The following is a 24351-nucleotide window of genomic DNA, read 5'->3' as shown; positions in this document are numbered from 1 at the left end:
GTCAAACTTGCGTAACTCAAAAACTAAAGCCCATGTTCCTACCCATCAGTATGGGGCATCATTTTGGTAAAAAACAAAAACAAAAACCCAAAAAACTCTACCTGGGTAACTGGAGTAGTTACAACTTTGGAGAGCAATTTGGCAACATCTGTTAAATCTGAAGATGAGCATCTCCTTAATTCAGCAATCCCACATAGACAGAGTATTTTCCTTTTTCCTTCTGCAACATGGGTAAAAGAGTAAAACTGACCCCTGCTGACGGAGGCTGGCCTGGGAGCTCTGTTGTCCCCCCTGGCCGCCTGAGAACTGAAAAGACCAGTGTCTTGGGGTAATTGTGGAAGCCGTGCACACATGAATACCAAGGAAAATGTGCAAGAGTATTCATTGTACCACTGTTGTAAAGGTCAAAATGGAAAACAACCTAAAATGTCTACTGACAGAAAAATGGCTAACTTCACTCTTCAGTCATACAACTGCACACGATATAGAAGCAAAAAGGAATTAAAAAGGGCTAACTGAATCAATTTGGATATGTCTCAAAAGCACAAGGTTGAGTGAAAAAAGCAGTATAAGACTATGTAAAGTATATGATTCTAATAAGGTTTGTAGATATGAAAAACAATAAATGTTATTCACAAATATATACATCTGTAGCAATAGTATAGCATGATGATACAAACCAATTTAGAAGGCTGATCACTGCTAGGAAGAGAGTTAGAGGAAACCAGGAAGAGGAAACACAGGGAGCACCAACCGGAATACGATGCATTACCTACCCAGGACACCTGAGAAAGGAAGTCAGCAGGCCCTGCAGAATCCATGAAGGGTTCAGGCTTCTAAGTACCAAGCGGTGCTGAGGCTTATTTAAGAATTATTTAAATGTCTGTATGTGGTGAGCAAATGTCTACATTCTCTCATCACTCTTGCAACTCTCCCCCCAGGTAAGGAAAAAAAAGTAGTGTTTTCTGGAGAAACCAAATGGGACTCAGGACTCAGGGACACCAGGAGTTATGACGTACTAGCTGAGAGCGAGGGTTACTTGGAAGTCTGCCTAGTTGCGGAGGAGATGAGATGCCTGCACTTGGAGGAGTCCCAGCGAAGCAGCCAGCCCACACCCGCCAGCGGCACCGTGCCCCCTCAAGGGCCTGCACCCCCTTGCAAGCTGCTTAGCCTCTCCGTGCCCCAGTCTCCTCCCTGTAAAGGAGAGAAAACAACCCCTGTGCCACAGAGCTGATGACATGAGGGTTAAGTAGTGCAGAACGCTTAGAACAGTGCTTGATGCATAGAAAGAATATAAATACTTGCCATGATTCCAAAAAAAAAAAAAAAAAATAGAACAGGTCATATATGAAGAGACAAGAATCTAAGGAAGCAATGACCCAAAATCCTGAAAGAAAAGTGTTTCCAATCTATAATTCTGTATCCAGTTTATCGACCAAGTGGTGAAGTTAAACCAAGAGTGTTTTAAGACATGCATGCACTCAGAAAGTTTTCTCCATGTGGAACTTTCTCGAACGTGTGTTGATGCAAAATGAGGAAAAGAACCAAGGAAGAGAAGGACTGTGATCCAGGAAAGCGAAGAGCCCACCTGCCAGCTGGGAGGGAAGCCCAGGCCCGTGCAGTGGGCTGGGGCCAGAGGCAGACTGAGCAGGCGGACGGAATGCTCTGGAAATGAAGCCTCCGGGGTACGGGCAGCTTGGCAAATTATCTGATGAAATAGAGTCATTATAGTTATAATTATGAGCAAAAACTAACTATTGGGTATGTGATAGCTGTGATGGAGCACTTGGAAAAAAAAATTAAGCACAGACATAGAGAAAACTGTGCAAGTGAAAAAAAATAGAGGGTGGTTATCTCCAGAAAAAAAAAAAAACAGATAAAAGTTAAGAAATTGTAATACACTCCTTGGCTCTGTGATGAATGATATTTACAACCTCAATTTATAAACAATATTTATGTATTAAATAAAAAACTGAGCATTACTATATTGGAAGGAAGAAAGTCGGGGAATAAGGCATGGGGTAAGATAGCTAAATTCTCATCTACCATAACTAAAAGCCCATCAATAACTTTTGAGTTGATAAAGCAAAATGAGCAACCCAAGTAAAATACAGAGACAGATAACAGAAGAAACAGCTCTGGGAGCTCTGGAGAACTCTTAGTATCTAGCGTTTTATACATACACAGGTAAAGTATCTTTTTAAAAAACATACATATAGCCCAACTGGTGTGGCTCAGTCAAATGAGCTCTGGCCTGTGAAGCAAATGGTTGCTGGTTTGATTCCCAGTGTTAGGGCACACGCCTGGGTTGGAGGCCAGGTCCCCAGCAGGGGGCGCACAAAATGCAACCACACATTTGATGTTTCCCTCTCTTTCTCCCGCCCTTCTCTCTAAAAATAATAAATCTTTTTAAAAAATTTTAAAAACATAAAAAACATACATATCTTTTTCAATATGTGACCATATATGGATTTTGAAATCATTTAATGCAGTGGGCCCCAACCTTTTTGGCACCAGAGACCAGTTTCATGGAAGACAATTTTTCCATACACCAGGGAGGGAGGATGGTTTTGGGATGAAGCACATTACATATTGTGTACTTTATTTCTATTATTATTACACTGTAACATATAATGAAATAATTATACAACTCACCATAATGCAGTATCAATGGGAGCCCTGAGCTTGTTTTCCTGCAACTAGACACTCCCATCGCGGGGAGATGGGAGACGGTGACACCTGAAGTGTGTTGCTTATGTCCAGTCTACTCTGTAATCTTGTTTTGGTTGCTGTCACTGCAGAAAACCCTGCTTCACAAAGATAGGATGTTGGAAATGGAAGCAGGCTTTTCAGTGCTTTTGTGTCAATCTCAGGATATTCTCTTAGTATTTTCTTTTAAATGCAGCTTTCTTTTTGTTGGCAGTTGTAGAGTCTTCTGCTGTCTCATCATTGGGTCTTTCTCCCTTTCAAAGAAGCTCTACAGTGACATTTGTTTTTTTACTCATTTCAGCCAGGGTTAACACGTGAGCTTACCAGACACATGAGCTTACCAGACCCGTGAGCTTACCAGACACGTGAGCTTACCAAAACTGTGACTGAGACAAGGGCACAGTGTGGGAAAGAGGCGAGGACGGAAGTGGTAAATAAACAATGGGTGGGCTCTGCGATGAAAAGTGTCGGACTCTAACTTAAAGCCTATCACCAGATGCAGCTGTACAACTGAAGAACATCAACTCGCTTGCCACTATAAAGCCTGCCACCAGGTGCAGCCTAATTGTCCCTTGTCACTCACTGAGAGGGTTTCGATATGAGTCTGCAAGCAGTTGATTTATTATGGTCTCCGTGCAGCCAAACCTCTCTGCTAATGACCATCTGTATGGGCAGCCGCTCCCCAGCTCTAGCATCACCGCCTCAGCTCCACCTCAGATCATCAGCATTAGATGCTCAGAAGGAGTGTGCAACCCAGATCCCTCACATGCACAGTTCACTGGGGGGTTCATGCTCCTACGAGAATCTAATGCCACCGCTGATCTGACAGGAGGCGGAGCTCAGGCAGTAATGCCAGCGTTGGGGAGCTGCTGTAAATACAGATGAAGCTTTGCTTGCTAGCCCGCTGCTGTCCGGCCCAGTTCCTAACAGGCCACAGACTGGTCCCAGGGGGTAGGGACCCTTGACTTAATGCAGCTGGTCTTTTTAAAAAATGAAATAAAGTAGAACAGAAGAGAACAGAAAGTATCAGCCCATATAGCACACAATAAGAATATTTCATAAAATGTTTGGCTATGAATTCCATATACAAGGTCTGTGCAGAAGGCATTCAGCCACATAATATGAAAAAGAGACATTTATTGAAAAAGATACGAGGTACAAGAGACACTGTACATAGGACAATGATGCCTCAGATCCCTTCAAAATAGTCACCTTGGGACCTCACACAGTTCTCCCAGTCACCATCAGCTGCCCTGTCGTATTTTCCTGAATCTCACTGATGGTCTGAAACTTCTTTCCTTTCAAAGGTGATTTTAGTTTGGGGAAAAGCCAGAAGTCTCAGGGCACCAGATCTGGACTTTAGGGGAGCTGAGTCACCCGGGGGATTTGATGTTTTACCACAAAAACTCTGCCTGAGAGGTGATTCATGAGTGGGTGCGTAGTTGTGATGAAGCTGCCAGTCACCAGCTGCCCATACCTGCGGCCTTCTGAATCATCTGAATAGTTTCCATGAGGGAATGTTCAAGCTTAATGCAAAATCTGATGCAGATTTGTTGCTCTACTTGCTTAGTCATTTGGAATGTGAGGGCCACACAGTACACACGCTCACTCAGCAGCATCTACTGCCCCCACTGACTAGTACAGTGAAGTTTTCATTGTTCATGCACGAGCATCCCAGTCCACTCTCCTTGGCTGCCAGGTTACATCAATGTTGTGCAATATTAATAATGTCTGGACTTTTTCTGGACAGGCCACATGTTTATGTATAAAGAAAATATGTAAATATGGGTGCTTCTTTTTCATTATAAACATATTTCTTACTGAGGGTTGTAGTCAAAAACATTTGAAAGCTACTGATCTAACATGTACATCTTACATGTTAGGTTCTCGGGATCTATTATGTTAATCACAGGGAAGAGAAGACCATGCCTTCTTTGTATTTGATTTCTTGGTTTCTAACAAAACACTTATATGTGATAAGACTGAAACAAATGTTTGTTCTTGAAGGGATAACAGACAACAAACATTTAATCTCTATCTCTAAATAACTGTGTTACTGTCAGCAAGTGAAAAAAACCCTCTGAATCTTGGTTTCATCATCTCTGTAATGAGCTTACCACCTCCCACTTCACGGGCTGGCTGCAGATATTAAATGAGACAACATATGGAAAGGGTTAAGCAAAGGTTGGCTCTAGAGTAAGTGCTCCATAAATTAGTGCCATCACCATTGTTCATTGAGTATTAAGCGAAGAGTTTACAACCTTTACTTAAAAGGTTATTGGAATAGACACATGACTTCTCACCATTCTGAGCCTTACTTTGTGTTCTGTAAAACGGGTGTATTTATATTTCACAGTTTGTTCTAGTTCTAAGGTACAAAGATTAGAAATTTGCTGTCAAAAACGGCCTAGTAGTCGCTGAATTACCTTTGTGCTTCTTCCCCAACTCCTTCCACATTCTTATTCCAGTGATGGGATTTAAGTCCACATATTATGCAATTTCTTTTTGAAGGTGTTGTGATGACTTAAAGTTCAAGCTGGTTTAAGTTAATTTTTTTTGCAAGTTAACCAAGGACAGTAGTGTTTCCTTGGAACACTGTGTATAATGAATTATTAAATTTGCATTAAGTATCATTAAGTTTGCATTAAGATACTCTAAATGCAACATGTTTTATTTTAAGACTAAATGGTAATTTCAGAAATGCATGCTTTTCACTGTGAGAACACATCAAAAAATCAAACTATGGGTAAACTGTGTTTTCACATCATCTGTTTGTTTTTTATGAAATATGCATAACTTTTTAAAGACAAATATCTTCTGGAAAGGCAACTTTGCAGCCCCAGCTAATTTTGCATGTTCTAGATGTATTACTTGAAATTTAAATAAATATATAAGGTACAAGAATACGTGTTTGCTCTGGACGATCGCGACTCCCTTGGCCAGCCCCTTCTGGGAGCTGGAAGCAGCGCTCCAGTGCGCCAGCATCCCTGCTGAGCCCCGTGTGTTGTGTGAGGAAGACGGCTTCTTCGGGAGAGGAATGCTTAGAAATAGGACACAAATAAACACCAGGAAAAGCTAATTAGTACAGTTCTTCCTAACTCCTCACTCACAAAGGCTGAATTCATTTCCCCTATAAAAATAGGCTTCCTTAATCCCGTTTCCAGACTGGAAACTTTACGCATTAAAGTCTAATATTTAAATGTCTGCTAAGAAGAATTTAGGATTGTTAGTCAACAAGAAGCCAATCTACTCCTGATATTCAGACAAAAGTATCTTTTCTTTGGTCTGAACTATATTTGTGAGGTGGCAGGTGGTGGAAGGGGAGGCATTAAGGAACCTTGTTTTGAGAAGAAGCCCATAATATTCACCGAACTTCCCAAGGAGTCCATGGCACAAAAATAGTTAAGACCTTCTGTACAAAAGAAACAGAGTATGTTCGAGGAGACATAGGAGACAATATTCATAACCTTGATTTTTAGTAGCAAAACACTACAAACAACCTAAAAATCCATTAAAAGAAAGATGGATAAATCAATTATGGAATATTCCTACAATAAAATATTATATTGCAAAAATAGATGAACAGTTACACATAAGAATGAATCTGTAAATTAAATGATTTTCTAACCACTTTGCTTACATTTGAAACTAATACAGAATACTGAATGTAAATTGTAGCTGGAAAAATTAAAACATATTTAGAAAAAGAACTAATCTCAAATGAAACCAAATAAGAAAGTCACCTGAACTCACATTTACTGTGATTTCCATTTTTATAAGTTTCAAGTTAATGCAAAACTAAAAAACATAAGTTGGGTATCGAAATATAGGCAGTAAAATCATAAGGAAAAGCAAATCTGTTAGCTGAACAATTCAAGGTCAATAAAAAAGCCAGTTATGTGTCCTTCTTTGCTTTGGTAGGATAAGGGGGCACAGAGGTGGCTTTCAAAGCTACAGGTCCTGGCAGGACTGTATTTCTTAAGATGACTGATGAGTGTACTGGTATTCACTGTACCATTATTCTTTATATCTTGTATATGTCATTGTTGTAAACATTGATAGAAAATGGAACTGACTACCTAAAAAACTGTTAAGTGTTTGTCAAGTGAAAAGTCACAAGTACAGCTGTGAATTTCTTTGACATAAGAAATGGAAAGAAAAAAAGGAAAGAAAGAAAGAAGGGAGGGAGGGAGGGAGGAAGGAAGGATGTAAACAAGCTCTGAAAAGAAGACAATTCATTTTAATGAGAGTGGTGATGAAGGGGAAGGGCAGGAGCAAAAAAATAACTGAGAGATTTGAAACCTAGAAAATAGATCCTTAATATTGAAGGGTCTAAAGTCCTTGGTTAGAGACATAATATGGAGAAAAGCAGAGAATAATAGATTTGGATGTACAAAAAGGAAGGTGTTTAATTAATCTAATTAACATCTTAGAAAAGAGCGGCCATAAAAAGTGACAAGTGTGAAAGCCCAGACATAATCAACGTGGACTTCCACAAGGTTGGAGATAGTGTCACATAAGAACCCATAAACATAATTACTGCTGCTGTTGAAATGCACAGTACACGAAGAACTCTGTTAAGGGTAGAGAATAAAAAGATGTTAATTTGGCAGGAATCATGGACAGAAATTCATCTACATTTGATTTAGATATTCAGCCCTGGCTGGTGTGGCTCAGGGGATTGAGTGCCGGCCTGTGAACCAAAGGGTCACCAGTTCAATTCCCAGTCAGGGCACATGCCTGGGTTGTGAGCCAGGTCCCCAGTAGGGGCGTGCAAGAGGCAATCACACATTGATGCTTCTCTCCCTTTCTTTCTCTCTCCCTTCCCCTCTGTCTAAAAATAAGTAATTTAAAAAATATATTAGATTTAGATATTCAGCATATCTACACCTATAAAAATACAAATACTCATATAAACTCAGACCTACATAAAGAAGAGACTTTACAGTTTAAAGGAATAGTAGATGATTTCGCCTTAAGACTAAAATAAAAAAATATTAAGCTCAAAAGATACTAACATCATTCGACAAGGGAAAGAACAGCTTTCCCAATAAATGGTGCTGGAACAATTGGTAGTTGTATGGAAAATATAAACCTCAATCCCTATCTTGTGCCATATACAAAAATTAACTGAAAATGGATAGAGATGCAAATAAAAGCTTAATCTAAAGAAAAGAAAAGAAAATATAGAAAAAAAATATATACCTCACAACCTAGGTACAGGCAAAGGTTTCTTAGGACACAAAAAGCACTAACCATAATTAAAAAATTGATGAACTGCAGTTCATTAAAATTGAAACTCCTGCTGTTAAAATATGTGGTCAAGAAAATGAAAGGCAATGTACAGACTGGAAGAAGAGATTTCCAATACTTATATCTGACAAAAGACTTAAATCCAGAATTTGTAAAGAACACTTACAACTCACTGAGTCAACTGAATTTTTTTAAAATGGACTTAAAATTGGAACTTCACAAAAGAGAACATGAATGGCCCATAAGCCCATAAAAAGCTACTCAGTACCATCGGTCACCAGGTAAGTGTAAACTGTGATCGCCACGAAGACACCACCACCGTGGCTAAAGGTAAGAAGTCAGACAATCCTCCGTGAGGGGAGGATGTAGAGCAACTGAAACTCTCAGACTAACGGAAACGCAGAGAGGTATCATCACTTTGGAAAACAGCTTGGCAGTTTCTTGTAAATTTAAACCTGTATTTTTCATAAGACCCAGCAGTTCGACTCTGAGTCGCCACCAAAGAGAAATGAAAACCTGTCTACACACAGACTCGCCCAGGCACGTTAACAGCAGCCTCGTTCATCACGGCCCCCAGGGGACACAGACCAAATGTTGATCAGCAGGTGCATGGACGCACCAACTGTAGTGTACGCATACAATGGAATGCTGAGCAGCAAAAACGGAACAAAATACATGTAACAATATGGATGAATTTCGAAATATGCTGAGTAAAACAAGGAGACAACAAAGAATACATATTTAGATTCACTTACATGAAACTGTAGAAAAGGGAAACGGTTTATAGGGAAAGAGAGCAGCTCAGTGGAACTGATGGAGAGAGGCAGGAGGGGACTTTCCGGGGGTAAAGGTGACATTCTGCATGTTGACTGAGGTGGCTGTGATATAGGTGTACACATGTCAAAGCTCGTCAAACTGAATGCTTCACATTTCTAGGTGTAAATTTACATTTATATTCCCTTTTTAGAAAGAGCACTCCTAGACACCTGTAGTGACCCTGATCCAGAGTTCCCTTCCCAGCAAGAGCTACAGCAGGAGTCAACGAACTATAGCCTGCGGCCTATACAGGCTGACTGCCTGTGTGGCCCAGCAGCTAAAGCATGGTTTTCACATTTTTAAATAGTTGGGGGGGAAGGCGGTGCAGGAATCAGCATGAATGTCATATGAAATTCAATCTTCAGAGTCCGTAGGTAAAGTTCTGTTGGGACACAGCCACGCTTATTTATTTATACACAGTTTATGGCTGCTTTTGCACGGGCGTGGCGGAGCTGAGTACTCGAAACAGGGGCCACATGGCCTGCAAAGGCTAGAGTGTTGAGTGTCTGGCCTTAGCAGAAAAGGCTGATCCCTGCCCCAGAGGACAGGGCCTCTTCCCATTGGCCTCCACCAACAAATAAATCACCAGGTTAAGGTCTCACTCCTTTTACTTCTCCTGTGATAGAACGGAACAGAGGCTTTGGAGTAATAAAAATCTAAGTTCAAATTTTATCTACCATTTAACTACTATTACTTTAGGAATTTTTTTTCATCTTTCAGTTTCTCATATTTGTCACTTGGAAAGTAGAGAAGGCTATACAGATCTCAGAGGACTGCTAAAAGGGTTAAATAATATAAATAAAATACATATTGATGAACACTTAAAAGACACAAAAGAATATTAGTTGATATTCTCCCTCTAAATGAGGTACTCAAGGACAGTCAGTGGCTTGTCAAAGGCAGGGGTGGGAGAAGAATGTATCCCCCACCAAACAGTTTTTGAATGAAAAGGCACAAGGTATTGTTTCCTACTTTGCCTCACTTCTATTCTGGCAGAAGTCAGTTATCAAATTTTGTTCATTCATTCATTTAAACTGTTAATACCTCTTCCTGTACTTAATATAAATGTAATCATGTATAGCATGTGCTCTTCCTGTGTCTTGCCTCTTTTGCTCAACCTTATGGTTGTGAGATTCACAATATTGGGAATATATTGTTGCATAAAGCTGTAAATCATTCATTATCTTTGCTGTATAGAATTTCTTTGTGACGCTTTATTTATTTTCAAAAATAACTTTTAAATTTAGCATTCTAAGTGGCTAAGATGTTAAATATCTACCTTATTGTAACATGTAAGTAGTTATTTACAGAATATATTATTTATACTTGTTAAGCATATAATACTTTTTTAATAAAGATTTTATTTATTCATTTTTAGAGAAAGGAAAAGGAAGGGAGAAAGAGAAGGAAAGAAACATCAATGTGAGCGAGAAACGTCCATCAGTTGCCTCTCGTATGTGCCCCAACCCCAGCGACCAAACCCGCCACTCAGGCACGTGCCCTGACCTGTAGTGGAACCAGCAACCTTTCACTTTGTAGGACAACACCCAACAAACAGAGCCGCACTGGTCAGGACATATAATACTTTTTTTAAAAAAGCATCATCTTCAAATTGTTTTATGTGCATGTTGCATCTCTCCAGCATGTCGATTATGTCTTTGAAATATATATGAAAAGTTAAACCTTTTTAAGTATTTGCCCTACTACCCAAACTACTCTCAATACATCTTGAATCCAATTTAACAAGTATTTATTTATACCTAACATAGAAAACACTATGAGAAGCTTTCTGGAGCATTCAGAAAAGAGTAAGACGTAGTTATTGCTTTCAATGAGATCAGAATCTAAACCAAGAAACAAGAGAAATACCTAAAATGATCCAAGAATGATATAAAGCTAAATATTCATTTCACAAATATTTACTGTACCAGGCAAGGGATGGATGTTGAGTCTATCATGATGAAAAAACATAATCCTTGAATGAACCTGAATTAGCGATACCCTCTGCTGTCCTCTAGAGAAAAACGGAAGGGACCCTGGCAGAACTGGAAAGTAACACCATTAGAGAACCTAAATCAAGGTTCTCCAGAGCACCTCCAAAACAGATGGTTCAGGGAAGCTGACTATTAATCCAAGATTCTCAGAACAAAGAGATGACCACACAAAATAGACAGCTTCCACCCAAGACCATCAAAATAATAGTTCTAGTTATAGAAAATAGAATGGTTTTAGACTTTCTTTTGGCCAACCCAAACCATTGCTAACACTTCATGTGACAACTGAATTAACATTACAGGTGAAACAAACAATCTATATCTAAGCTAAAAGAAAAGGCAGCTTGACTACTTGGGAAATCACTGGGACTTGTTTTCTTGGTCACACCTGAAAAATCTTAGGTTATGGTTATGGTGGTGAAATATAAGAGAGGGAACCCAAAAAGGCCAGAATTCTCTTCCGAAGGGCGGGCCCCTTGTAGCACAGGCTTCCCCCACGAGGCGAGCGCTCGAGGAGCCCACCTGTATCGCTGCACCAGCTGGCGTTGCTGTGAGAGGCTGAGATTGGGTTCAGCGAATTTTTCGAAGACTTTCAACACATTTGCCCGTTTCATGGTGGGTGATTTACGAGCGTACCTGCTCACTCCGTGCTGCGTGGTCAGCAGTTTTTGACCAAGAGCAGTATGGCCCCTGTACCCCACCCTCCCTGTTCTCCTGCTCTCACCCCAAGCGACTTTGTTTGTTTCCCTGGATGAAAAAAAGGCTTCAAAGGGAAAAGTTTTGCTGTTGTGGAAGAGGTGGAACAAAAAAATAGCAGAAGCACTAAAAGGCATCAAAATCAACGAGTTCAAAAACTGTTTTGAGCAGTGGAAAAAAAGTCTCAATAGGTGTACTGCATCAAATGTAGAGTACTTTGAAGGCGAGTGAAGTTTAAAGATGCAAGAATAAATACACAATTTTTTAAATAAATAAATTCCAGGTTTTTGGGGGTACCCCCTTTTATTCTAGTCCCTTCTTACAGTAACTTCTACTTTTGTCTGTCTCACAGTCATTTAATGTTTATTGTGTAGTGTCTCAATGCTTCAACATAGCCACTGTCCCAGCAGATGTTTCACTAAATGATTCAAAGGCAAAATACATGAAATTATGCCGACTGTCTCAAAACTGAAAATCAGATTTTCACAAATGAAACCCATTTTCAAGAAGAATCAACGCAGACGTGAAGGTCTGGACAATCCTCAATGATCTCTTTTCTGCAGCTTTGAGCAAAGAACAAAAGCTGAAACTGAGAACGTAAAAAGTCCTCACACTCCTAGCTGGGAAAAGCCTATTCATAGTCATGGTAACAAGAAGCCACCAGAACTGGTTTTAAATCCATTCAATCAATAATGACTTGCCTTATTAAACACATTTTAGAAAACCAGCCAATCAATGCCAGCTTTTGCTTCTGAAGTAGCCAATTAGGAACAAATCCAGTCCAAGAAATGTGTATATCTCTAAGGACCAATCAAATAACAGTAGTCTCACCCAAGGAACCATACTGCTCTAGGTGACAACAACTTATCCGTTTGAACGTCTGCCAATCCCTGAACTCTGCACTTGCCTAAAACCCTATATAAGATCAGTACTTTGCTCTGCTTGGAGAGATTTTGCCTGATTCCAGCATAACTCCCTTATAACAGCAATAAATTCAACTTTGTCTTTTATTTCTGCTACTGAATGATGGTCTCATCATCCTTTGACATATTTAAATGTCCCTTTTAACGTACGCGATAAAGTCTTGCTTTCATACACATCTCTAGAGGGCACAAAAATAATTTAGATTAGCTTTAATGTTATTCAGAACTAACGCGAATATTTAGCTTTAAAATAAAAAAGTGGCATGGTGCTGACTATTTATGTTTTTAAAATAACTAAAAATTTTAAATTATAGAATCATTCAGGTCAGTATTTTAGGGGTGAATATAACAATCAACTGAGATTTTATTCTGGAAAAAAAGAGTAATGGCTTTTCTGCTTTTCAATTAGTGCTTTCACATAGCTATGCTGTAAGATTTTTTGTAGATGATGGGAAAATTCCTCTAAGTCATGTCTGCAATCTCAGCAGGGTTCAGAGTGCAGGCAGTAACGCCCTAGCCAGAGTGCTAGAAAAAGATGGCTCGGCTCCTCTGGTCCTATCTTCACCTTATTCAGACTTGACAAGACTGCAAAGAGCTCCATTTCTCAATGACTTGCTGCCCAGGGATCCAGGATGCTGTGCCTCTAATGAGGCAGGCAGCCCTTTCATCTTTGTACAGAACTGGCTTGGAGCCTAAGCCTACCTATCTAGAGAATTAATCATAAATATGGATTTTGGAAACTCAATTCTAAGACCCCATCACCTAAGCTATACTAGCATAGTCACACTATTGTATCACAAAAACACAATCGCATAGCTAAAAAGGAATCTCAAAAATTCACCTGTTTCAATTTCCTACTTTAAGGTAATCACTGAATCAACTCCTAAAGTTAAAGTAGACAGTTTTACAAATAGAAAAAAAAAATTATGGGAACTGTAGATCCTCCCTTCATTTTTCCGTTATCATTCTCTTCACACTTTTCTCTCAACCCAAGCTAACAGAAACAATGACAAGACGGGGCAGGGTTAGTCACACAGAAAGAATGAAGAGACCCTGGAATCCAGTTGATTTAAATCCTGAAGAGTGAAAAGAGAATATGTGTGAGGTCAGGCCAACTGCTAAAATCCCCTAGTTGGTTAGCTCTTTCCTTTGAGATGGCATCTGGGAATAGGATTTGAGTCAGTATCAAAATATAAGAGACATAACCACACCATTTAATAAGGACCTACTATGTGCCAGGTATTTACACATACAACTACTATGCAAGGATGAATCACTACTCTCATTTTACAGGCAAGAACAAGATGACCTGAAGGAATTAAGTCACTCACCCAAGGCTAAGCCAACTGACTTGCTAGCTATTGCATGGTTATTCCAGGATCCCATATAACTACATTCTTCCTTATTTAGAAGAACAGCTTCACGGAATGGGGTACGAGAAGCATGGCTGGGGTTCTTAAAGCACGATTCCATCAGGTCTGACCCTCTCGCTGACACTGTGAGAGACTCACTGCTCCCATAATCCACAGCAACTATGATGATGATATTAAAATAATGAAATGATAATAGCATGTCCAATGCATTATCTCTTTCATCCTCATAACAACCCATGAGGTAGGTCTATTCTGAGCCTCTTTATACAGATGAGGAAGCACAGTCCCCAAGAGGTCACCTTGCCCACGCTGCCCAGGAAGCAAGGGGTAGAAACCAGGGCCCAAGCCCTCACATACTGCCCCCGTGCATCTGAGGAATGTATCACATCTCTCACGTGTGGTGGGAGTGGGGGAAAGGGTTGAAAACGCTCATTCTGCAGAATAAGCTCAACTCTTTATTCTGGTCTTCAAGATCCTTCACGATCTTGCCTGTGGCTTTCAATCTTATTATCTATCACTTTCTTTCATAAGCCCTGTGCTCCAGAAATTCTAACTATTTTCTATAAATACCTTGAGCTTTCTCATTTACTTACTGCTACTCCCTTTTGCTGAAATGACATGTTTCTATGGATACCACAACAGGAAATTTTATCCACTGTAAAACTTCCCTCTCCACACAGAAAAATGCTCTCCCATTGTTGAACTTCCATAGCACTTTGCCCTCCTCTCAGGACACTCAGCACTTATTTATGTCCTTGACTGGATTTCTACTTGACTTCAGGAGGCATAGGTCCTGTGCAAACCCTGTGAGAAGAGACAGCGAAACCAGAGAGAAGAGACAGCTTCGTGCCTACGGAAGTTGCCATCCTAAAAGCTATGGCCCTCACTAAGGGCGCTAGTCGTGTAAGTGTCTCACTGGGTTGTTGTGAGGACTCTGCAAAGTGCCTAGAATGAGATGTGGTTCACAATATGTGCTCTACAAATAGTTGCTCTTGTAATTTTTGAAATATGTATGTGTCTGTATATGAAAAGTTGTTCAGATCACTAAACCTTAAGAAAAAAAAAAAGAGATGAAAATTTCTCAGAAGAAATGACTTCGGTGATAGGAGGTAAACTGGCTCATGTATAAGAAAACCAGTACTCTTCTCAAAAGTCACAGATCAAGAGGAGACACAACTGAACACGATAAAGTAACTGGTCAAATCATGACAAAACAAGTTGATTACAGACTTTTGGGTAAAATACAGGGATATTGGAGTCACAGAGTATACCCCAGGACCTGAAGGAGTCTGTTTCAGGCAAAAAAATCCCTTAAGAATAGATGGTTTCTAAACTTAAAAAACAGACCAATTCAAAATTATCTATTTAGACTTGGAATATAACTTTTCGGGAAAACAATGTTTTACATATTGCCTGGGTTCTCTGGCTAACCATAAAAGCCAAATTAATATTACTTTAGTAGTAATTATAGACTTTAACATTAACATACTGTTTTAGTTACCAGACTCTTTTAATATTAACATATATGACTAATTATGTACAACAATGCTTTGTAACAAATCATATTTATTGCGTGAGTAGGAATCCACAAAAATCGTACTTCATGAAGGCAGGAGGGGGTTTGCATGGCAGCTAGAGTCACCGTACTTCCTGGGTTGCCTAGGGTAGCAATGGTTTCCGCTTGTCACTCTGACTATTAGCAGCTCCCTTTCATTCTCAAAAAGTGTGCTGGTTTGGATGAAAATTATATGGTTACCTTAGCCAAAGTACCTTCACCCTTATAATACAAGAGGGGAAGCTAAGCCACAGAACAGTGCTGTGACGTGGCTGAAGTCACAGAGTAATGAAGTGACCAGAATTAGGTCCCAGGAATACTTGTCCCTAGTCCCGAGTCTCCCTGTGACACTGCAGGGACTCGCCAGGAGCAAGGCACCGGTGACAGGGCTGCTGGGGGCAGCCAGCCAGACCCCTGAAATACCAAGTCTCGGGGAGGAAGCCTCTCCCCCTCCCGCTGGGACTTCCCGGGGTCAGGAGCCGAAAGCTGAGAGTGTTGGGGACCCTTGCTTGTGGACACTACTTCAGTTTTCACTGTACCCACTGATGGCTTCTTGTCGACCACGCCTACTGATAGGGGACACAGTATGGGGCAAATGAGGAATTTTGGTTTGGACATGTTTACGGGGGGATGTCCTTTCAACATTTATCTGGAGATACCAGTTTGGGAGTCAGCAATGAAAGGGTGGTGTCTGAAGCTTAGGTCACTCATCAGAGGAGCAAGAAAAGAGTTCGGTCCAGAACCAGGGCTGAAGGGAGGGTGAACAGTGAGGAGAGGGAAAAAAGCCTCAGGGCATTGAATAACCTGCTCCAATAATGAGGAAGAAAATAATAATGCCGATGACAATAATGAGGACAAACTGCAGCTCCTGCCATTATTGGAAACTTATTATGTTCCAGGAACTCTACCAAGTACTTTATACACATTAGCTTCGTCCAGCGATTTTCACCTTTTTCATCTCATGGCACACATAAACTAATTACTAAAATTCTGTGGCATACCAAAAAATATATTTTGTGCTGATCTGACCAACAACAACAAAAAAAAGGGTAAAATTTTGATTCATTCACACTGGATGACTACTACTTCTGCGTTGGCTGTTGTCATTTTTTTAATTTGACAGTCTAGGGGAAAAGAGGTCAGTGCCCCTGACTAAACAGTCAGGTGCCGCATGTTTTAAAAATTCTTGTGGCGCACCGGTTGAAAATCGCTGCCTTAGCCCTCTCGGGGAGGGAAACAACAAGGCCAGAGAGGTCACAAAACTTAACTAAGGACACAAAAAAAAAACAGCAGAAACGCAGGCTCGGGCTTATTCTAAAGAGCTCTGATCTTTTTCCAATGTTTTTCTGCGCATTGGGATCTTATTTTTACCTTTTCTTTCCTTGTCCTTTGTATGTGATGACAGTCTGTCTCATAAATACTTTTCTTCTGCAGAAACATTAATTTTTATGTTTCCATAGTTAAAATAATTACACTGTATCACGTGACTGTGACTTCAGAACTACGATGTTGTCCATACTTTTTTTAAACTTTAGTGTTCAATGACACTTTTGTCAATGCTTCTTTTAGTAAGCATGTGAACCATACTTCCATCCCGTGCATGTTCTACGCGATGAGAAATGGAAGATATTTGCTCTTCATTTGCACTATTTGTATTGTGGCCGTGTTCATGTTACAAACCATATGTCTTAAAACAACCATGAACTATTATTTTTAAAACACAAACACTTCTTAGAAATTCATTAATCAATACTAACCAATACCCCATTTTATTATGCAGGGCATTCACTTGCTCACTTAGGGTGGGCTTGGGATTTGCTGAAAACAATTTTTCTGGAGAATAAAAACCTGTTGGGAAATACGAGATGGTGCAATTTACACATAAGTATAAAATTTAACAACAAATATTGCCTAGTAATCGAGGAGTCATCTGTTTTTTAAATTATATTTAATAAAAGGTATAAGTATTACTATTTTGTTAAGACTCGTTTCCAGCAACCACATTGTGACTACATGACCCTGTTCCCGGCAACACTGCACTGGACTAGGACTGGACGCCTGGCCCGGATTGGACCACTCACGTTAGCTCTTTCAGAGCTGGAATTGGACATGGAGAAGCAAACACTGCTCCATTGTCCCCATGAATGGAACTCATGCTGTTTGCCTGTGGGGCAGAGTTTTGCCATGGAAGTGCAATGCAGAAAGCATCAGAGAGATGCAAATTAAAACCACAATGAGATATCATCTCACACCTGTCAGAATGGCCATCATCAATAAATCAACAAACAAGTGCTGGTGAGGATGTGGAGAACGGGGAGCCCTTTTGCACTGTTGATGGGAATGTAGACTGGTGCATCCACTGTGGAAAGCAATATGGAGATACCTCAAAAAATTAAAAATGGATCTGCCTTTTGACCCAGCTACCCCACTTCTGGGAATATATCTGAAGGAACCTAAAATACTATTTGAAAGAACATAAGCACCCCTATGTTCATTGCAGGGTTATTTACAATCGCCAAGATATGGAAAGCAGCCCAAGTGTCCATCAGTGGATGAGTGCATAAAACAACTATGGGACATTGACACAATGGAATACTACTTGGCCATAAAAAAGAAGAAAAGTCTACTCTTCACGACAGAATGGACAGACCTGGAGAACATTGTGCTAAGTGAAATAAGCCAGTCAGAGAAAGACAAACACCATACGATTTCACTCATGTGGAAAATGAACTGAACTAAAAAGGAAAATATAGACAGACTTGTAGATAGAGAGCAAGATGACAGCTAAGTGAGCGGGAGATTAGAGGGTGGAAGCGCTGAGCAAAAAGGAAAGAGCACTCATGGACGTGGACAACAGTGTGGTGATTGCTGGGGGGAGGGGGGTACAGGGGGATTAAATGGTAATGGAAAAAAATACAATAAAATTTTTTTTAAATAAAATAAAATTTAAAAAATCAAGTGTTTCTTAAACAAAGAAAAGAAAGAACAAATCAAGTAAAGATGGAAGATTACGCATCGTAAAGGAGCCTGGGAGTCATGGTGGTGGAGGCAGAATGCTTTGTAGGTCTCTATCTCTCTCCCTCTGAAGATGGGAATGTCTTCCTTCCCCCTCCAATTCCATATCTAGCTTTCTATTTCTTGGGAAGTTCCCATTTTTGTGTAAGCAAGTGCCAGTAGGTTTCAGTGACTTGAGTCTCAAAGAACATTGATTAGGATACCCATTACTTTGCGTTATGTGTATAAAAATACTGGGATGTATGTTTTATTACAATGATAATATATGAAATTTTCTTTACTATAGTAGCAATAAATTCAATGATAATTTTTTATAGAGTAGTTTCATATTTATTGACATTACTTTAAGTTTCTCATCAGCTATACTCTATACTCTGATTACCCCCCACACACACACCATGCCCCCCCAAAAAAATCTTTTAAAGTACTTTTAAAGAATGAAAGCCAGGCACAGGCACCAAGTTTGATTCTGAAGTGAGGGAGGGAGAAGACTCTATTGTTGTAAGGAGATTGTCTTAGGTTCCTTCCTAGCTAAGGATTCCATGCATTTAACTCTAATCTCCTACAGCTAAGGGAAGATCCTAAAGGGCAGGGACAATGTCTCCTATTTCTTTTGTACAGTGGCAAGCACAGCACTTGGAATACTATATGTACTATATATTTGATAAAACCTTGATATTTACAATTCTTAATTTTACATACTGAGAATTTGTTGTCATTCCACCATTTAGAGGAAACATTTTCTCTCTCCCATGTGAAATAAACAGATATAGCCAGGAGCAATGTTTTTCTACAACCAAACTTTCACAGTTTCTTGTAGGACTTGGTGCTGCTAGAATTCTGTAGTTTTTTGAGTAGCTAATTTTCTGAAGGAACACATCTCAAAATAGGGAACTAAAAATTTCATTTAGAATGGGTTTGCACCATCTACCAATTATATGAAACACTTTGTTGGAATCCAATAGGCACCTAGGGCTAGAAAAGTCTCATTTTTCTTTTCCCATTTAGACACTTCAGAAAAAAAATGTCAACATACTCCATCTTTTTGCCTCTTGTAGGGTATGTCATCCAAACTCTATGCTTTTGTCTTTTCACAAAGAAAGTATTTCTAACACAAAGGGGAACTAGTAGAGGCTTTAAATAAAATAGGAAAACGAATCACAATGTACTGCTGTTCCTTCTTGGCTCAAGAGATTGCCAGCCTGTGTATGTGATTGATAGTTATCTTTGAACCTTCTCAGGTTTATTATGCAGTCAAGGTACTACATCCTTGAAAAAGACAGTAGGGGACAAGGCAGGCATGAATTAGAGACAGAAAACCCTGAAGAACAGACTCCCGTCTGTACATCTTAGATGGAATCCCAACAAGGTCCATCACAGCCTAGAATTCCATATTATGCTTTTGATTTTACAAATTAGCAGATTTTATTTAGGCAGTCAATGGAACATCTGAGTAAGTAATATTGAAGGCAGAAGAAATCAGTGCTTCGAGAGAAGGAACCCAGCTGTCTCTAAGTTTGTAGAAGAGAGTGCACTCTGGTTCCAGCAAATCAAAGTTGTAGGTTCAATGGGCTAATTTGATACAGATGAAAAGTTGTGTTCTAATGTCAACAATTATACCCTTAACCATAGCCAGCAATCTCATAAATCCTGACTGATGGCTCAGGAGGTATAATGGGCAATACAGGGTGGTCAGCTTGGTACCAACTCATCTCCACTACTAAAAAAAATAACAAAATGTAATATGATTGATCAGGTACTAAATATGAATGCCTTTTGCACATTACTCTGGCCTTGACATATTCCAACTACTCTGTTTTTTAAAATTAATTTTAGACATAGAGAGAGAAACATGGATTTGCTGTCCCATTTACTTATGCATTCACTGGTTGATTCTCGTATGGGCCCTGACCAGGGATTGAACCGTCAGCTTTGGTGCATCAGGACTATGCTCTAACCAACTGAGTACCAGGCCTGAGCCAATTCCAACTTCTCTGACTGCTCTTGGGCCTTGGGCAAGAACGTGCGTAAAACAGAACAATCCCTCACATCTACTGTCTGTGGTTCAGTTCCCTTAACATCACATAACAAAAACACATTGGTTAGGTTCCTTCTAAGTGCAAAACCCATAATAAATACCTGAACAACATAATTTGAGACATAATGATTTCAGGGTGCAAATTGGACACGAACTCGACCATTCCAAGTCCCAAACAATTTCAAACACAAGCTGACTTTCTATCTTTCACTTGACATGAGAAATAAACGCAGGACCAAAATTAGAAAGCTCATATGCACTGAAAAACTCTTAAAGTTTCTTTTATAGCAAAATTCAAATATACACAAAAGTACACAGAAGAGTACAAGCCAACTCCATACCACTCTCATGTGCCATCACTCAGTTTCAACAATGATCAACTCATGACCAATTTTGCTTTATCTACAAGAATACCCCTACCTTGTGCTTTCCCTAGATACCGAGTCATTTCATCTCTAAACAGTTCAGTAAATCCTTAACACTTTCGACTTAACTTTGATAGAATTTGTGAAGTTCTGTATTTTATTTTCATTGCTTTTTATTTTAAATACCTGTATCAGTGACAGTGAGAAAATTGGTGTTTATTGAAAGCAAGGAGAAGAAAATTTAGATTTTTCTGGGTTTTTTTCCCTAGGCTATCTGGGACCTAAATACAGATGTAAACAGAGCTGGCAAGATACAGTCATTCAGTTTAACAAACACTAACTGAACACGAGGGCTAGGGCTAGGTGCTGGGGAAACACAAGTAAGTAACACAAAAATAGGGTCTCTGAATTCTCAACTTTTATTAGCAAAAATCTAAATAAAGGAAATTAATAAAAAACTAAAAATTTAGGCATATCACTTTAAAACTTACAGATAATACCAGAAGAAATTGCTAAAATATTTCAAAGTGACTGTCTGCTTGAAAGGTAAGAACCCTTGTGTACTATTTAATTTTAAAATTTTGTAAATGTATTATTTTGAGCACATATTTTGAAAATAAAGGCAATTTCCTTACATTTCAAAAGTAACAACCTTCATGTAAAGACAAGTTGAGCATATGCATTCGACTCTACTCTCCCCAGAAACTTCAGTAACACAACAGAGAAAAGATTCAGAAAGGCACAAAAATCTCCCAAAAAGAGAAGAAAAAAAAGATAAAGATATAGAGAATAAAAAATAAGAAGTTTAATGTGAGAGTTCTAGGAACCTAGTAAGATTCCAGAAAGAGAGAGACAGTGACCAAAGAAGTAATTCAAAAAACTTTCCTACAGCTGAAGAACATGAATTTTTAGATTCCCAAACAATGCCCCCAAAACAATAAAAATATACCCAACGTCCCTTACCCGGCCTGTGAGACCGCACATTAACTACTGTAAGGAGAGCAGCGCGCTGGGAAATGTGAACATGAGAACATCGGTGACGCTGAGGAGGAGAATAAACTAAATGCCTTTGTAAAAAAAATTAATTAATTAAATTTAAAAAAATACATACACTGACCGCCCCCCACCCCCACCCCAAGCCAGGGCACATCAAAATGACATTTAAGAACAATGGGTGAAAAGAGGAGATCTTGTGAGCTTCCAGGGAGAGAAAAGTTTTGTACAATGAAATCAGCAGTGAGAATGGCCTCTGCTATTCTTCTCAAAGGTAATGGGAAAAATCACAAGGCAAGGAAGCAACATCTTCAAAATCCTAGAAGAAACAGGATTCTACATCCAGTCAACATACCCATGTAAAAATAAATGCATTTTACAACATGCAGAGGCTCAAAATATTTCCTCCAATGCACTCTTTCTCAGGAATTTATTAGAAGATGTATTCATATAAAACAAGAGAATGAAAAACAGGAAGACATGGAATCCAGGAAACAGGAAATCCAAAGGTTCTATTGATCAGATCATATTAAAACAGGCCCTAAGGAATTGGTTTAAAGAAGATCAAATCAATAGGAAGGCGGTAAGTTAATTTTTAAAATGTTAAAATATTTCATGTGCCTTTACATTTACATAATTATACTATTACATGAATCTGAGCATAAAAAAAGATTATAAGCAGTTTTAACTCTTACCTGTAACAAAGCAGCAAACAAGTATACTACTACGAAGATTACAGTTAGAGAAGTGTGACCACTTTTCATCAAATGAATCGTGTAGAGGAAAATTAAATGTCCGGGAATCACTAAAAGCAGTAGAACTTGAGCAGACTTATTATTTACTCCTATAATATAAAATATAAAAGTTGTTAAAACAAAATCATATTTTGATTAATAATAGGTCACAGTTATTAAAATTTGAGGATTACTTTTTAGTTACTACACCACACAGCATCACATAAAATTCAATTGTTAAAAATAAATTTCAACTATTTACAATTCACTTAATTCTTTGAAATTTTCTCACTATATGTTACATGTTAATTAAATAAAAGATGGTTGATAAACATTTGCAATTAAGAACATTGGTCAGGCTTTAATATCTATCCTAAAAACTAAGGAAAGACAACAGAAAAACTAAAAAATTCTTAAAGTAGTGAAATGTTTTCATTCTACTTTTCCTTTAGAGTTCTTTCATGGATATCACAAGCCAGGGCATTTCTGATCCTCATTCAAAAGTCAACAATTGATTTTCATTAGAAAAACAATGACAAGAATTATGAGGTTTAAAATTGTTGCTTTGCCTTGGCTCAGTGGATTGAGTGCTGGCCTGCAAACCAAAAGGTTGCTGGTTCAATTCCCAGTCAGGGCACATGCCTGGGTTGCAGGCCAGGTCCCAGGTTGACAGCGTGTGAGGCAACTGATCGATGTTTCTCACCCTCTCTTTCTCCCTCCCTTCCCCTCTCTCTAAAAATAAATAAATAAAATATAAAATATAATGAAATAAAGTAAAATTGTTGTTTTAGTGTTTTGGTAATCACATGTCTGGCTGGCATAAATAATGCATTATTCCTTGTAACTGAGGTTATCCTCCCGCATCCTGTTTGTCTGGGATTAAATGCCTACATTTAGAAATGCCAAAAAGATAAATATAGGAAAGACAGTACATCTGTCTAACAATGTTTGCTTTGCTTGTGTCCATGAGGTTTCTTTCCTGACTGATAAACAAGATGACTCAGGGAAATGGACAAAAGAGAAAAATTATAGAAAGTTCTTCAGCAGTTGCTGAATTTATACAAATGATTTTTTTGCTCACTGAGATTTAATGAACAAAATCTATTCTATCTAAAATCTCTTCAGCGCTCAGAAATAAAAAAGTTGTGCAATACTTGCAAACAAATTACGTATTCAACAAACGTCCGCCTACACTCACAGAGTGGAATAATTCTTGAAATAAAATATATAAAAATTCACAAGCACATACCTGGACCAAAAAATGTTCTAAATGGATAGTAGCAACCTTTGGGTTCATCAGGCAGTTCTCCTGGAACGCTATGTAAATGGAGGTAGGTAGAAACCCTGCTAGCCTGAATGGCCACCAAATTACCACCGATACCTGAAACACGGGAAAACATCGTAGGTAGCTTCATGTTTTAAACAACCTGCACAAATTCAAATAACTGTAAGCCTCTCTATGTCACATCCGGGGCCAATAAAACAAAAAGTTCTTCTGAAATGCTGATTTATTTAAGTTGAGGTAGATATTCCAAAGGCATAAAAAAAAAATTGTTATGGAAGACTTTCATTATTTTTTCAAATCTGAGTTACTGTCTGGTCTGAAAGCAGATCGAAATAAGTCATTTTTAAAAGTTATCAAGACCAAGATATAAAACTAGGTAACAATATGTATCATGTCTATTATCTTAATGAGAGGGAAAATAAGCTAGATTTATTCAGATAGACAATGCCTGATACTTTTCTTCTCAGGTTACTAAAGAAATCCATAAACAGCACTAAGAAGAAAAAAACCTCAAGAAACTCACCTTTTAGTCTAAATTATGCTCTCACACACTCTGAGAAGAATTGATGTCAAGAGGTAAAATTAAACCCAAAGACTGGCAA

General features: G+C 38.9%; 1 protein-coding gene across 3 annotated transcripts in view; it reads right to left on the bottom strand.

Moving 5' to 3' along the window:
- SLC41A2 (solute carrier family 41 member 2) overlaps positions 1-24351 on the bottom strand; it is an 87999-nt gene that overhangs the window by 5552 nt on the left and 58096 nt on the right. For 2 of the 3 annotated variants that reach the window (XM_054574597.1, XM_054574596.1), the window contains exons 9-10: positions 23714-23845; positions 22426-22574 (exon numbers count right to left, since the gene is read on the bottom strand). In XM_054574597.1, the coding sequence (XP_054430572.1) occupies positions 22426-22574; positions 23714-23845 (281 nt within the window). Of the gene's footprint in view, positions 1-21938; positions 22050-22425; positions 22575-23713; positions 23846-24351 lie in introns of those variants that run through there. The other variant, XM_054574598.1, reaches the window with a different exon arrangement.

This window comes from Pteronotus mesoamericanus, unplaced genomic scaffold (assembly GCF_021234165.1).
Source record: "Pteronotus mesoamericanus isolate MK-2021 breed Mesoamerican mustached bat unplaced genomic scaffold, CSHL_Meso_final contig_263, whole genome shotgun sequence".
Taxonomy (NCBI): domain Eukaryota; kingdom Metazoa; phylum Chordata; class Mammalia; order Chiroptera; family Mormoopidae; genus Pteronotus; species Pteronotus mesoamericanus.
The sequence above is the reverse complement of the archived record's forward strand: the minus strand, read 5'-3'. Positions and strand labels throughout refer to the sequence as shown.